This window comes from Octopus bimaculoides, chromosome 16 (assembly GCF_001194135.2).
Source record: "Octopus bimaculoides isolate UCB-OBI-ISO-001 chromosome 16, ASM119413v2, whole genome shotgun sequence".
Lineage (NCBI taxonomy): Eukaryota > Metazoa > Mollusca > Cephalopoda > Octopoda > Octopodidae > Octopus > Octopus bimaculoides.
The window spans coordinates 29813906-29827982 of record NC_068996.1 but is presented as its reverse complement, the minus strand read 5'-3'; the positions used below and the strand labels follow the sequence as shown (position 1 = coordinate 29827982).

General features: G+C 33.1%; 1 protein-coding gene across 4 annotated transcripts in view; it reads left to right on the top strand.

The window, feature by feature from the left end:
• The window catches only part of LOC106867789 (nuclear pore complex protein Nup98-Nup96), a 114383-nt gene that overhangs the window by 98409 nt on the left and 1897 nt on the right, over window positions 1-14077 (top strand). For all 4 annotated transcript variants that reach the window (XM_052973670.1, XM_052973671.1, XM_052973668.1 and 1 more), the window contains 11 exons: window positions 1131-1275; window positions 1466-1558; window positions 1654-1772; window positions 3102-3281; window positions 3378-3514; window positions 5651-5911; window positions 6348-6503; window positions 8658-8787; window positions 12290-12413; window positions 12584-12723; window positions 13081-13178. In XM_052973670.1, the coding sequence (XP_052829630.1) occupies window positions 1131-1275; window positions 1466-1558; window positions 1654-1772; window positions 3102-3281; window positions 3378-3514; window positions 5651-5911; window positions 6348-6503; window positions 8658-8787; window positions 12290-12413; window positions 12584-12723; window positions 13081-13178 (1583 nt within the window). The remainder of the gene's footprint in view (window positions 1-1130; window positions 1276-1465; window positions 1559-1653; window positions 1773-3101; window positions 3282-3377; window positions 3515-5650; window positions 5912-6347; window positions 6504-8657; window positions 8788-12289; window positions 12414-12583; window positions 12724-13080; window positions 13179-14077) is intronic.

The following is a 14077-nucleotide window of genomic DNA, read 5'->3' as shown; positions in this document are numbered from 1 at the left end:
ATATATATATATATATATATATATATATACAAAAATAAGAGGAATATGTATATAAAGAAACATATCATAGCTAGGCTTACTTGAAATTCCCACATTCATTCAGAACATTAACGACAATTTCAATGTATTTATTATTTGAATGCAAAATTCTTTGTTAAAAATACCTGTACATCAACACAACAATTATTAGATTAAACATTCGAATTTGTTTCCCTCTTGAATTTTAACATGTTCTAATCTGTTAATGAGGGGATAAATCAAAGAGACATTTCACTCATCTACTAATTGCGTATATGATCATGCACTTACTGATATTTTAAATACTTTGTTTGGAAAAACGGATGGCAAGGGGTGATCTTTCGATAGTCCATTAAAATTGACGAAATGCTGGGAACACATTTGGCTATTTGCAGTGTAAACAAAGTCTTTCCTCACAAGTCTTGATCTCTGAAGCCAAATACGACGAATAGCTACGTTTGCAGGATATCTATGTAGTGAAATAACTTTGTCGAACCGGTCAGTACAGTATGTGAGTTGTCTGCGGAAGTTAAAGCAAGTCACTGAGCATGCGTACATGTCATACGGGAGAGTTCCAATCAGGGGTGGATATCAACCTTATAGGAACCCCCTATAGTCGGCTGCAATTCAGTATAGTGATTATCTGTAATCTAATGACTTTTCAAAAACAATGATTATTAAGTGCAGTTTTGATTAAGTGAAATGTGGACTACAAGCCATAAAATCATCTTGTAGTACTAATTGTTGTATGATTGTAGTATTTTAGATATGGTTTAGTTTTATGTAACATAAGTATTATTGCTGCTTGTAATAGAAAATTTGTTGACATGGAAGTAGGAACTACTGTATTAATGTTAGCACATTCAGCATTAACATTCATGATTGATCAATATAGCACTTTCTGTATTTGATGTAGTTAGATTGTCATAAAGGAAAAATTTTATATAACAATTACCAAGTTGTATTTTTCTTAAAACATCTTAATATTAGTAGTTAGCCATTGGACATTTTCCTATTCTAATTATTTGACCACAACTTTCAACTTAAGTACAATTAACTTAAAAATCCAACTAACCTGGTATTTTGAGACTAACTCATTTTTTCTTTTTTAGTCTCAACAGAAATGGATGTTAGAAAATCAGCTGAGCAATTCTGTATCCAGTAAAGAATATATAAATCCACATTTTACTCCAGAATATGGGATAGAAGCTTTATGTAAATATGCTGAATGTGCTGCTCAAGACGACAGAAATATGGGTATGGCTCCAATCATTGTTGCTTTTGGTGGTTTCATAATACATAATTGTTATCAATAATATTATTCAAGTTTATTGATTGTTGAGATTTAAAAAAATAATTACTAATTCTCTTTGCATCCATATTTTATCCTACAAAAATGTTTGATACATTTGATATATTTTAATATTATTTTTATTGTGGTCTTCAGCTTCCCACCCAGACTATCAGCAGATACATCATATGAAGATTTGTTGGGATCTCTGTGTTGCACTTTGGGGAAAACCTATAGAACTTGATAGAGGTATTTAAAAAAATTTTTTTCAAATACTTCAGATTAGATTGGCAATATAAAGAGCATACATTTATAAATTTAAATTACTTTTTTGTGTATCTTAGGAACAGCTAACATCTCAGAATATGAATACCACCAAGCCAGAAAAGAAGCATTTTCTCGATGGTTGGCTGAAACTGAAGCAGAAACAATTGCTAATGAAATAGAAAAGAATTCAACTAAAGTAAGTCACAGTAATGCTACTAAAATAAGTTCAGAAAATAACTTAATCCATCTATTTGTCCATTTTCTCCTCCTACTATTCCTGGGAGGGTTGATGTGATAAGAGTCCTCAGCACCTCCTACATTGGGTGCTATCAGAAACAACTATCATTACACTTTTTGGCTGGATTCCCAAGTATGACCAACTGAGACTATGTATATCATCCAACTATCTCATTCTTAGTCTACTCCTTGATTTCCTACTGGTTGACCCAGCTTGAAGAATCTGTCTTGTGTTTCTTTCCTGCAACATTTTAATCAGGAAAGGAGGTGTGACTTTCTATTGTGGAGAAGTAGTGGCTCAACATGGAGAGACTCTCCTACCTGTTAGTTATGACTCCTGTTTAATAACATTATTCCAGAGATCCTTCAGAGGAACCCTGTTTAACATAAAATTGAACATGAACTTGTGCAATTCATGAATACACAGTAATAGTTTCTACAATAAATATTGTTGGTTAACCAGATCTACCATAAAATATAATTTGAGTTAGGTAAGATATGGTGACCTAGCCAGTCAAATGATTACGCAGAGACTTTTTCATTATCTTGTAGCTCATATTGGTACATACAATGATTGTATAGAATAGTCGTGAATTTTATCTCTTTCTGGACTATGTAGTTTCTTCAAAAACTTACGTGAAACTGTTTCAAAATAAGTGAAAAGTGTTGATATGAAGATATGAGGAAGATACATTGATTCTAAGTTTGTTGGTTACATCAGACCATACTATAAATCAAACGACATCACTATTCTTTGTGTAGATATTATAAGAAATGTTTTAGGATGAACAGCTCAACAAACTTCAATATAAGAATATAATCAAATTTGCAAAACTTAGCTTGCATATTTCAGAAGAAATCTGTGCCTGCTGTAGAAAGATGAGCAGTGGTAGAAAAGGATATCTGTTTTTGTATTTAGTTTTCTACTTTGTTTCATTTGTTGGACTGCAGCCTTGCTGGGGTACTACCTTGAAGGGGTTTTAGTCAGTTATATTAATCCCTGTACTTACTTGAGTCTGGTATCAAAATGGTAATATACTGGGACTTAATCACACAGTACTGTTTTTCAAGTGGTGTCAACATAAAAGTAGGTATATAGAAAGAAATATAAACATTATCAATTTCACTCACAAGGTATTGACCTAAGACTTTCCAGGAAACATTTGCTCAGGATACCATGCAGTCAGACCAAACCCCAAACCACATGGTTGTGAAACAAGCTTCATAACTACAAAGTCATTTTGTGACTAATGTTGCAATTCCTAATATTAATTTATTTCTATTTCAGGAGAATGGCAACCTATTAAGTATTACAAGTCACCTGAGTGGACGTCAAATACAGGAAGCTTGCATGTTGGCAATAAAAAATGAAGACAATTACTTAGCTTTGTTGCTTGCGCAAGCTAGTGGTTTTAGTAAAACATATAAACATTTTATGCAGTTACAACTACAAAATTACAATCAGCTGGTTCGTATACTTTTTATTCATTGTTTATACATGTTTGTCATTAGATTTACTGGAAATATCTTACTTAAAAAATTTTTTTTTATTACTATTATGTAGGCTGGTGCACATATATCTAAAGAGAGGTTGAAAATCTTCGGGTTGCTTGCAGGAGAGATGATTTTTGAAACTTGTGGTCAGCAAATCAATGTATGTGAAAATATGAACTGGAAAAGAGCCCTTGGATTACATCTTTGGTAAATTTTTCCTCAGTGTTCTAGTAGGCCATTAGACAAATGAATTATTATATATAGTTTAGGAACAAAAGTTTCTTGTCTGAATCAGCTTGTAAAAGCTCCTTCAGAAATACGATTCTTCATGATAATTTAGAGTTGTAAATATTAAAAAATCTTTCATCATGGTTTTAATGTCCACAGCACGTAAAAAAACCCATCCGAATGTGGCCGATGCCAGTGCCGCCTTAACTAGCTTCCGTGCCGGTGGCATGTTAAAAAACACCATCTGATCATGGTCGATGCCAGCTCCTCTGGCCCCTGTAAAAAGCACCCACTACACTCTCAGAGTGGTTGGCGTTAGGAAGGGCATCCAGCTGTAGAAACGCTGCCAGATCAGATTGGGGCCTGGTGCAGCCTCCTGGCTTCCCAGACCCCAGTCAAACCGTCCAACCCATGCCAGCATGGAAAACGGATATTAAACGATGATGATGATGATTTTTCCATGTTCACAAGGATTGGGTAGAATTTGTTATGGTAAATTTAATTTTATAGTCAATAAAGATGGTAAGATAAAATGTCAGGATACAAGAGATGTATTAATGAGAGGAGGGTAAGCATACTAGTGAAGTCATACATTATAATATGTAATTATACCAATAATAATAGTAACAACAATAATGACAATATAGAGGTTGTCAAGTACTTATAGTGAACCATCTGGGCATTCAAGAGGATCTATTTATGGTGCACTCAGAGTACATATTGTCCAGTACACTTATCACACACAAAGCTTTTTTCCTTAGTGAGCTTGTGATTCTACTACATTTATTGTGTATCTATAGCTTACATTGAGTCCAGTACAATGTATGTAGTTTTTACTTACATTTTTTTTCTGTATATTGAGCAAGGCCATTTTCCTTAAGATACCAGGGTCTTGTCTTCTTTTCTACTTACTAAAGCCTTAATATGTGCTAAGTCTACCTTGAGCTCTCTAGGCTTAGTTTCCATACCTAGTTTTTTCTAATTCTACTAGAGATTCAGCTATGAGAACAGTATCATCAGCATATAGGAGTTTCTTGTGGACAGCCAGTCTTAAACTCTTCTATGATGGCCTGTAAGATTATGAGGATTGAGGGCTGAACCTTAATGGACCCTTACCTTCACACTAAGTATCACTGCATCTTTTGCACTTTTGTTCTATGAAGTAGAGCTTCGGTTCTGAAATAGCTGTTATGCAGGGGATGCCTCTGTGGTATCAAAAGGTTCCCGGACTAGTAATGTTAACTAAAAAAGTAACTTATTTACCTAAGTTTTAGCATCATCTTCTTTGAAATAGTCTCCTTGTGCAGCAATGATTTGCTCTAGGTCTCGACAACAGTGTTAAAATGGTGACCTTTTAGCTGCATTTTCATCTTGAGGAAGAGATGGAAGCCTGCAGGCACTAAATTTGGTGAATAGGGCTGGTACAAAAGCAATGCCATGTTGTTTTTGGCAAGAAACTCACAAGTGAGGAGAGCTTGGTGACGGTGCATTGTTGTCATGAAGAATCCAATTCTTCACACTTCACAGATCCAGTTGCTTTCATCAAATGTCCTCCTTCAAATGCTTTAAAATGTCTCAATAGAACTCTTAACAGTCTAGTGGGAGCAGGGGGGAATTCTCAATGCACAATACCATGGATGTTGAAAAAAACAGCATGGAACTTTCTTCCACTTTTGAAGCACCAATTCCATTTGAAACATTGCTTATGCCTTGTTACCATAAGCTTGCTGAAGTATGCTCAATGTCTCTTAGCAGAATTCCTAAATTTAATGCAAAATTTTACATTGGCTCTTTGTTCCAACTTCCTGTCCATCACAGACTGCAGCATACACATGATCACAAAAACACAAATTTCACAACTTGTGAAGTAAACACAGTGATGTCACTTGACACACTGCTTCATGAAGATCACTGCTAGCTCTCAATGTGCATGCAACTGGGTGATGCCATCTGTTGGCACGCTGCAAAACTAGTCTGGGAACATTTTAATACCACCTCGTATGTACGTGTGTGTATACACATGCGCACACACATTTACATACACACATTTTTGTAATACTCTTTTTACTCTTTAAAAAAAATTTTTTTTTTATCTGTTTTATTCATATTTTTCAGGTATGCATGTAGTCCAACATCTGTAATATTTGAAGCTCTGAAAAGATATGATGCAGCTCAAATGGGACAAAGTCAATGCGGCAAATATGCTAGGTCACCAGTTCCATCTTACTTAGAGAATGATGATACTGACTGTGACTCAGTGAAAATATATGATACATGTTACCATTTATTACAACTTTATGTAAATAAAGCTTATCTTCTTGAGCAGACCTTATCACCAGCATCAACAACAGTCAACCATCTTGATTATAGATTAAGGTCCGTAACAATTCTATATTTATGCTTAATGAATATCTAATATATACATAGAGAGAGCAGGGCTGGTGAAACCATCTCTTTGTGCACAATCTTTTATTGAAATAAGTTGTTCTTAATTTTTTATGAAATTGTTTGAAACCGTATGTTTTAAAGTGATAGCATGTCAACTTAATGTGACAGTCCTATAAAAGGGAAGAATGCTACTGTTATTTAGCCCTAGGAAACACCATTTCCTGTTGAACTTGACACATTTCCTGTGTCCTTATCATGCTACTAGTGCATAAATCTCTGAGAAATTTAGAAATATATTATTTCTTTCCGTATATGTTTTATTATGGCTCATTAACTGCTCTCATTTTGAGATATTGTATTTATTGTTAATTTATTGAAAGTAAATCTTTTTGTCTCAATTTAATACTTTTTTTCTCCCCTTCAGTTGGCATCTATGTCAAGTACTACAGAGTCTTCAATATAATCATTTATCCCAATACCAGAAAGAATGCATAAATCATAGCTTTGCAGCCCAACTTGAATCACTTGGTCTTTGGGAATGGGCTATTTTTGTTTTGGCTCACATAAACGATGAAAAGAGGTTAGTTTTATAATATTTTGTCAATTTATTTTCATCTTGTTCTTTTATACTGTTAAGCAGATAGAAGGGACACCTCTCGTGACTTTCACAAGTCTTTCTAGACTGGTAATGTTGATGGTTTTGCTATTTAGGTTCAGTGAGTGAGAAAAGGAAGATAATAAATGGGAGGGGGTGTAGTATATGCCTCAGGTGATTACAGTAGCCAAAGAATACCAGAGATAGAGAAGTGATAAGTGTTAGGGAATGAAAGACTTGTGGTGGGGAAGGCTTGACAGGCCTGTGAAAATGGAGGTGGGGGCAGAGCCCCAATTAAGTAATTAGGAAGTCAAAAGTTAGGGGCTGGTGAAATTGTAGAAATTCCCTAGAAACTACTTCTGACTCTTTTCAGAGGTATGGCAAAGAACCAAATCCTGTTGTCATACATATAGCCTTCCAGCAGTTTCACATATGTAGGGATGAATTCCAGCAATGTGGATGCAGTCAGAATGTCAATTGTGCCCCTTTTTTGCTGGTCACTACTTTGTAGTCTCTATTGCAGTTGTCCATCTGATAGTTTTTACAGTGTTCACAGAGTAATGAGCAGTAGTCATGATGTCTGCATTTTGATACCCGACATAAATCATCATGATATAAATAATTCTGTCCCGTGTCCTCTGCAGTCACAACTCATGTTTCACTGCTATGTTGCATGACTTTTCACACACAGGTATCGTACAATCTGCCCTTTGCTGAGGGAGGAGGCTCTTTGTTACTAGAGGTAGAAGCTTCCTGAACTTTTCTAGCAGCTACATTCTCAGGGCATCCTCCTCTACCTGGTCACCTAGGTAACAGAAGCTATCTACCACTTCTAAGTATCCCCCGGGCATTTGACGAAATGTATTTTCTGTACATGCCTAGTGTTTATTGTACCTGCACATCTATCACACATAAAGACTACTTTCTCTGTTAACCTTCTTTTGATACTTCTGCACATCTTATGTGTCCATAGCTTGCACTGGGTACACTCTATGGAGATTTTACCTATGCCTTTTCCACTTATCAAGCAGGGCCATCTCCTGAAGGGATTTGTGATTTGCCTGTATTTCTACTTACTATGACTTAAGTCTTTGCTAAATTAACTCTAAGGCCCTTTGGTTCTAGACCTTGCTTCAACACCTATAATTTTTTCTCTAGTTCTGATAGTGATTCAGCTATAAGAACAAGATCATCAGCATAGAGGAGCTCCTCTGTTATGACCTAGAGGACTATGATAAATAAGATGGAACTGAGAACTGATTCTTGGTGAACTCCTACCTATACACCGTATTCATTACTATTTGTTGCTGACGTTCACCTTACTGACTGCATCCCTGTACATGGCTTATGCAAACACACACACACACATTTTGTGTATATGTGTTTTTTTGTCTCTCCCTACTGTTTTTCCAATCTTTCCTCCCCCTGTATTTCTCTCTGTATAAACGTAAGTGTATTTTTTTATATTTATATGTTCCTGTAAATATGCTTCTAAATGTGTGTATGTATGTCTTTTGTTTTATTCCAGTCTGTTGTAGTGGAAATTTCATTTGAGATTTGTTATGCGTGACTAAAATTCTTAAAGGTTCATATGCTTTCTCTGAAGTATTGTTGCCTTGCTGGCCTTATATTGAAGCTGACTGTTGAATACTATATTATTTGGTTATTTCTTAATATATTTTTTATGCTATTTTTTATTTTACTTATTTTCACTTATTTTTGTATTTATTATTTACATTAGAGATTGTTAATTCCTTAATTTTTTAACTTAACTGATAAGAAGCAATATATTTCTTTTATAAGCCAGTTCGACCTGATTTGGGCCTTCCATATATTGTATATTTAAATGGAAACTTTGTGTTTATAATTATTGCGGAATTGTTGGTGTAACCATGATGTTCTGCTGATCTCATGAGCTTTGATTTATGAATGTACAATATGATTATATAATTTTATTGTGTAATGCTAAGCACATACATTAATGTGAACATGTATGCATAATTTCTTCCATTCTGAAGTTAACACTACATGAAAATTTTTCTTTTAGTTGCTGCTAGGTTTCAAACATTCATAATATATTCTTTCTTTTTAAAAAAAAAAAATATTTCTATGAATTTTTGAATTCTTTATAAATTGTAGGAGAAAAGCTGCCATCAAGGAAACACTTATGCGGCATATATCTTTATGTCAAGATATTGACTATTTAGAAAGGGAATCCTTTATTATAGAGAGATTTTTCATTCCAAAACAATGGGTTCATTATGCAAAGGTTTGTACTTTTAATTACTTGCAAATTATATAAACACTTTAGGTATTTTGAGATCTGAATTAATTTTAGTATCTTATTTAATGATTTCTTCAGCATGAACAATATTTTCACTTACATTTAACACTTTTGTTACTATATTTCTAATCAAAATACTCCCCTATGTATTTCAATTAAATTCTAAAATAATTGTGAATGTAGACTAGTTTCATAAAACAACTGGAGCTTTTTTTCTTTCTATATAAACATGTAACAGTGATGTTTCTGTGTTTCAATGTAACTTAAGTAAAGTGTTACCAATTTTAGCATGTTACCAAATAAATACACAATGCCGAAAGTCAATGAAACAGTTGCATCTGTAAGGCATTGAGAAAATAAATCAGAAGGCTATATTAGAACAAACATCATAATTTATTTGGGTTGCAATGAGAATAGACAATTGTTGTATGTAGGAGTCAAGGAAGGCCATTGGGCCTACTATTACATAAATGGGTAAAAACATAAAGGTAGTAAGAAGTTTAAACAGGCATGCTCCTTCTGTAGATAATGACGGGATTCGCAATGCAAGCTAAATGTAATCACAAAGTTTACAGGGTTAAGACGGTGAAATAACACAACTGTTCATGCTGAAGTAATGCTGTCAGGGGTAGTGTCTGAAAATAGCTGTACTCTCCACAAGGTATTCTGCTAACTGCTGGCTGACTGACTGGAACAGAATTTGTTCGTCGATGGTTGTAGAGATTTGTTCGCTGACAGTCATGGTGTTGAGCTCTTCTGCTGACTGATTGCAAAAGGCACACTCTTTTCTCTTTTGTAGAGATGGCGGGTCATGCATCTATGTGCGAGACAATACGATTGGCTGCACATTAGGCACATCGCACATAGATGGAAGACCACTACCCCAGAGGAAAGTAGTTCCACTACAAACATAATAATGTGATTTCTAGAATACAGTTTAACAAAAGGTTCTTAACTGAATCTGTTTCATAATTTTTGTTTCAAAGTAAATCTAAATATAGGTAAATTGAGCAAAATATAAAATTATTCAAATTCTGTTTAAACATTAGCATAGAAAATGAATTATTAGTTAATATATTCAATGAGTATACAACAAAATTTTAATAGAGAAGAATTGTGCAAATTTCCTGGATTAGCTATTAGTTGAACTTAATGCCCGTAAAACAAGTGTACCATAAAGATAAAGCAGAGTGAGGTAGGTGAACCATAAAGATAAAACAATGAAAAACTGGAAGTTGTCTTTGAAGAATACTAGGAAATGAAATACATAGAAACACGTTTTATAATAATTCTGCTTGTCATTATGTTACTTAGCTTATTGGTAATGCTTTCATGTGATTAGAGAAAAAGAGGATAAGATGAAGAGTAAGGCAGAGAGAGAAGAAAAAAAGCGTCCATGACATGTGGTAGCGGGAACATAATATTTATTATGTGGTTAAAAATGCTAGTTGAAGGTAGTGATATAGAGGAGAGTTAGGAATATAATTTTAGCAGAAGGGTAATGTCCTGATGGTGAGATTAAAGAAAGGCAGAGGGTGATAGAGTGGAGGAGGAGGTGACAATGGTGAGTGCATAGTAAAAAAGTGATTTTTTTTTTTTAATTGAACTAAGTTGTTTATATCACCTATCACTTAACACAAGCACATTCCAAACTTGCCATTCACTTTAATGTTGCATTCTCAAGGGCTCTTAAATTATCTGATGTGAGAGTTAAAGTTAACACAATAAGTAAGGGAAAAGAAGCGGGAGAACTTACAAAAAGAACATAGTCTACAAAGCAGTATAGGATTGAAAGGTGTACGCATATTGAAACGTGTATTGGCTCTGATCCATCGCCTTGGTTTAAAAGTTACCAACAATGTGGTTTTCAGAGTATGCCATGTTGCATTTAATTTTTATCCCTGTGAAATTGTGACTCCTATATTTTACATATAAATAGTTGTTTTTGCTATAAAATTTTTGTTTTCTACATATGAAACTATGACCATGTAAATTTTAAAATGTAAATTTTTCTATTTATGGGGAAAATAAGAGTGAATATTTATTTTATGAGTGCTGAGTAATAAGTCTGTAAAGTTGTGCATAAAGTATATATATAAAGTACATTAAGTAATCCTCGTATTCCAATTTCTTTCACTTTTCAATGAGTAGCAGATGAAATACAGACATAACATGTTGTTCCATACAGATACAACATAGGCTATGCATTCAGGTTTTTTGGATTAAGTTTTTAGGAGTAACCCAATAGATTTACTATTAATTCCATGAAATATTCATGGGTCCCTCTATTATAATAACGATTCACAATCCAAATTAATCAAACTTTATCAAGCATTGTACTGGTAAATTAAAATTACAGATAAATAAAAGCTAGGTAAATTTGAGAAAGAAAAAAAACTATAAATTCAATAAACACACAAAATATTCCTAAAAACGCTCAGGTTTCTAACTTTCTAACCTCAAACTATCTTTATTCCTTCTTTGTTTAGCGATTTGTTTCTGCAGGAATCACAAGTTAAAATAATCTAATGGTTTCATTTCCTTGGAAAGACTGTGTCTAGGTCTAATATCTTACTAAAATAACTAACAAAAACAGTTTTAAAATTTGTACTATATTCAGGTGCAAATTTCTCTTTTTTTCCTTCTTTTTTCACTGTTGGAACTATTATCAGAATCATTTCTTTTCAAAAAAGAAATATATATCAAATTCATACACACACACACACCATTCCTAAAATTGCTTGGGTTTTCCTAAATTTCTTTCAAGTATGTAGGAAACCTCAAAATATTTTTCTCCTTTGTTTAATTCTGTATAATGTTTTGTTTCCACAATATTCAATTCAAAGTAAAAGAAAGTGAAAAAAAAAAATTTAACAGTTTTGTTTCCTTGCAATGACTTTGATTAGGTCTAATATCTTTTTAAAAATATTTAAGTAAAACAGGTGTTAAATTCTTAATATTCAGGTGCAAATTCACTTTCTTTGTAACAATCAGAATTGCTGTCAGAATTCTTTTACTTTTGGGGGGTAAAAAATTCTATTCATAATCACAGATGTAGTTTTTGTTTGCTGAATATTTTCTTAAATTTTTCTATGCCTTTTGAAAATACTTCAAATTTACACTCACTATTTGGTGATATGAAACTGGTGTCCAGTTTTTGTCCCAAGTGAAACATCAGAAAATCGAAATGAGTAAAAATGGAAAAAATTCGCAAAAGTTCATATCACTTAAAGAATGTCAGACAGTGTAACTCAATAGTTTACATAATTAAATCTCAAGCGTTTTAACAAAATTTGCATTGAAACTCATTTAAATATGACTAGCTTATTATAGCTGTTTACAGGTAGATTGATATCATTTGCCATTAAGTTTCTTGGCCAGCTACGGCCACCCTGCTATTGAAAGGTTTAATGCAAACGTTTTCCTCAGAATATTACATTGTAAAACTAAAAAATTTTTTCTTTTTTTTCTTCTTTTTTTTTGATAGGCAATCAGAGCTCAATATCATAATATGTACAACCAAATGGCATGGCATTTGATAAAAGCTGAAAAATATAACAAAGCTCATGAAATAATTTTGAAACACATTGCTCCTTACGCTGTAATTAATGGTAATTATTTGTTAAAGTTATTACAATTTAAAAATAATTTTGATAGTAAAATTAAAACTGTTTTGTTGTAAAATAATGTTATAGCTCTTATCAGATACTTTTATTCACACATACACACTTTCTTTTCAGTTTAAATCTTGAATTTAATATTAATTTTATTTTTTTAATAGATGAATATCACCATTTGAAGTATCTGCTAGAACTTCTTTCACCACCTGAGCAAAGTTGCAAGATTGAAAATTGGTCCACAGAAGGTTCTGTGTACTTAAGTTATATCAATTTACATGAAGCATTGGCTAAGTTTAAAAAAGTAAGCTCTGAATGAAAATTTTAGTTATTTCTGAATAAAACTTAAAACCTTTCACTCTGACCATCCTTCTCATATTTTATTTATATGTTCTATTCATTTGAAAATTCACTGTACACGGATGGGTTACTTGCGCTTGAAGTAGTATCATTTGAGAGAAACAGATGGGAAATAAATTGCAACTTATATATTACCTGGTTTACTTGGTAGTCACATGCAAAGCTACTTCAAAGTACCATCATAAAGTCTACCAAATTTGTTTAGTTTACACTTAATATATTTATGCTAATTGAGAGTTAGTATGTATAATTGAAAATAAATGTTTTAAAATGCAAAAGACTTTTAATATTTTTCTTGCAGAAGGATGTTGATTTATCACAATTGAAATTGATGTCAACTGCTCTCCTCAGTTTTTGCCCCAAAATACGTAATTTGCCTTGTCGTGATGCAAAAGATAGGTAATTTACATTTTTTCATATATATAAAATTATTGTAGAAACAGAAAATTTTAATAAATATTCTTTAACTATTTTATAATTATGGTTTTTAGGCAATATTCGAATGTTATTTGAGTATTACCAGAGGAATTGTTTATATTCTTTTACTTGTTTCAATCATTGGACCATGGCCATGATGGGACATTCACTTCAAAGAGTTTAGTTGATTAAATTGACCACAATTCTTGTTCCTAAGTCGAGTAGTTATTTTATCAGCTTCTTTTCACCGAACCAAAGGACACAACCAATCAACACTGGTTGTCGAGTTATGAAAGATGCACATGCATACATATCCACATGTATCTGTCTGTTTGTGATCGTCATCATCATTGTTTTAATATCCTCTTGTCCATACTTGTTTGGATCAGACAAAATCCTACAAAGCATATTTTCTCTGGTCAGATGCTCTTCTGTTAGCAACTTTCAACTGTTTCCAACCAATGTAACCCTTAACTCTTCAAGTACAGGCAGCATAATGTCCAGATGCATATAATTCATACCAAATTTATTCATAAGGTATTCATTGGTATGGGGTTGTAGTGGAAGACACTCACCCAAGATGTTACTAAGTAAACTTCTTAGCCATACAGCCACGCCTGTGCCTACATAGCTTTATTTTTGCTATTAGAATCAGAAATAGCCTTAAATTTCAAAGGTTTTCTCATGAAGATAAAATATTGTAAACAATTACTTTGCAATCAATGTTAGAGTTTATCTATAAATATGTCCTTCTCACAACCATGAATTATATTATCCACCATATATATAGTTTGCTTAAGCTTACTATTTATTAAAGCTCAGATCATGTATCTCTCTCTCTCTCTCTCTCTCTCTCTCTCTCTCTCTCTCTCTCTCTCTCT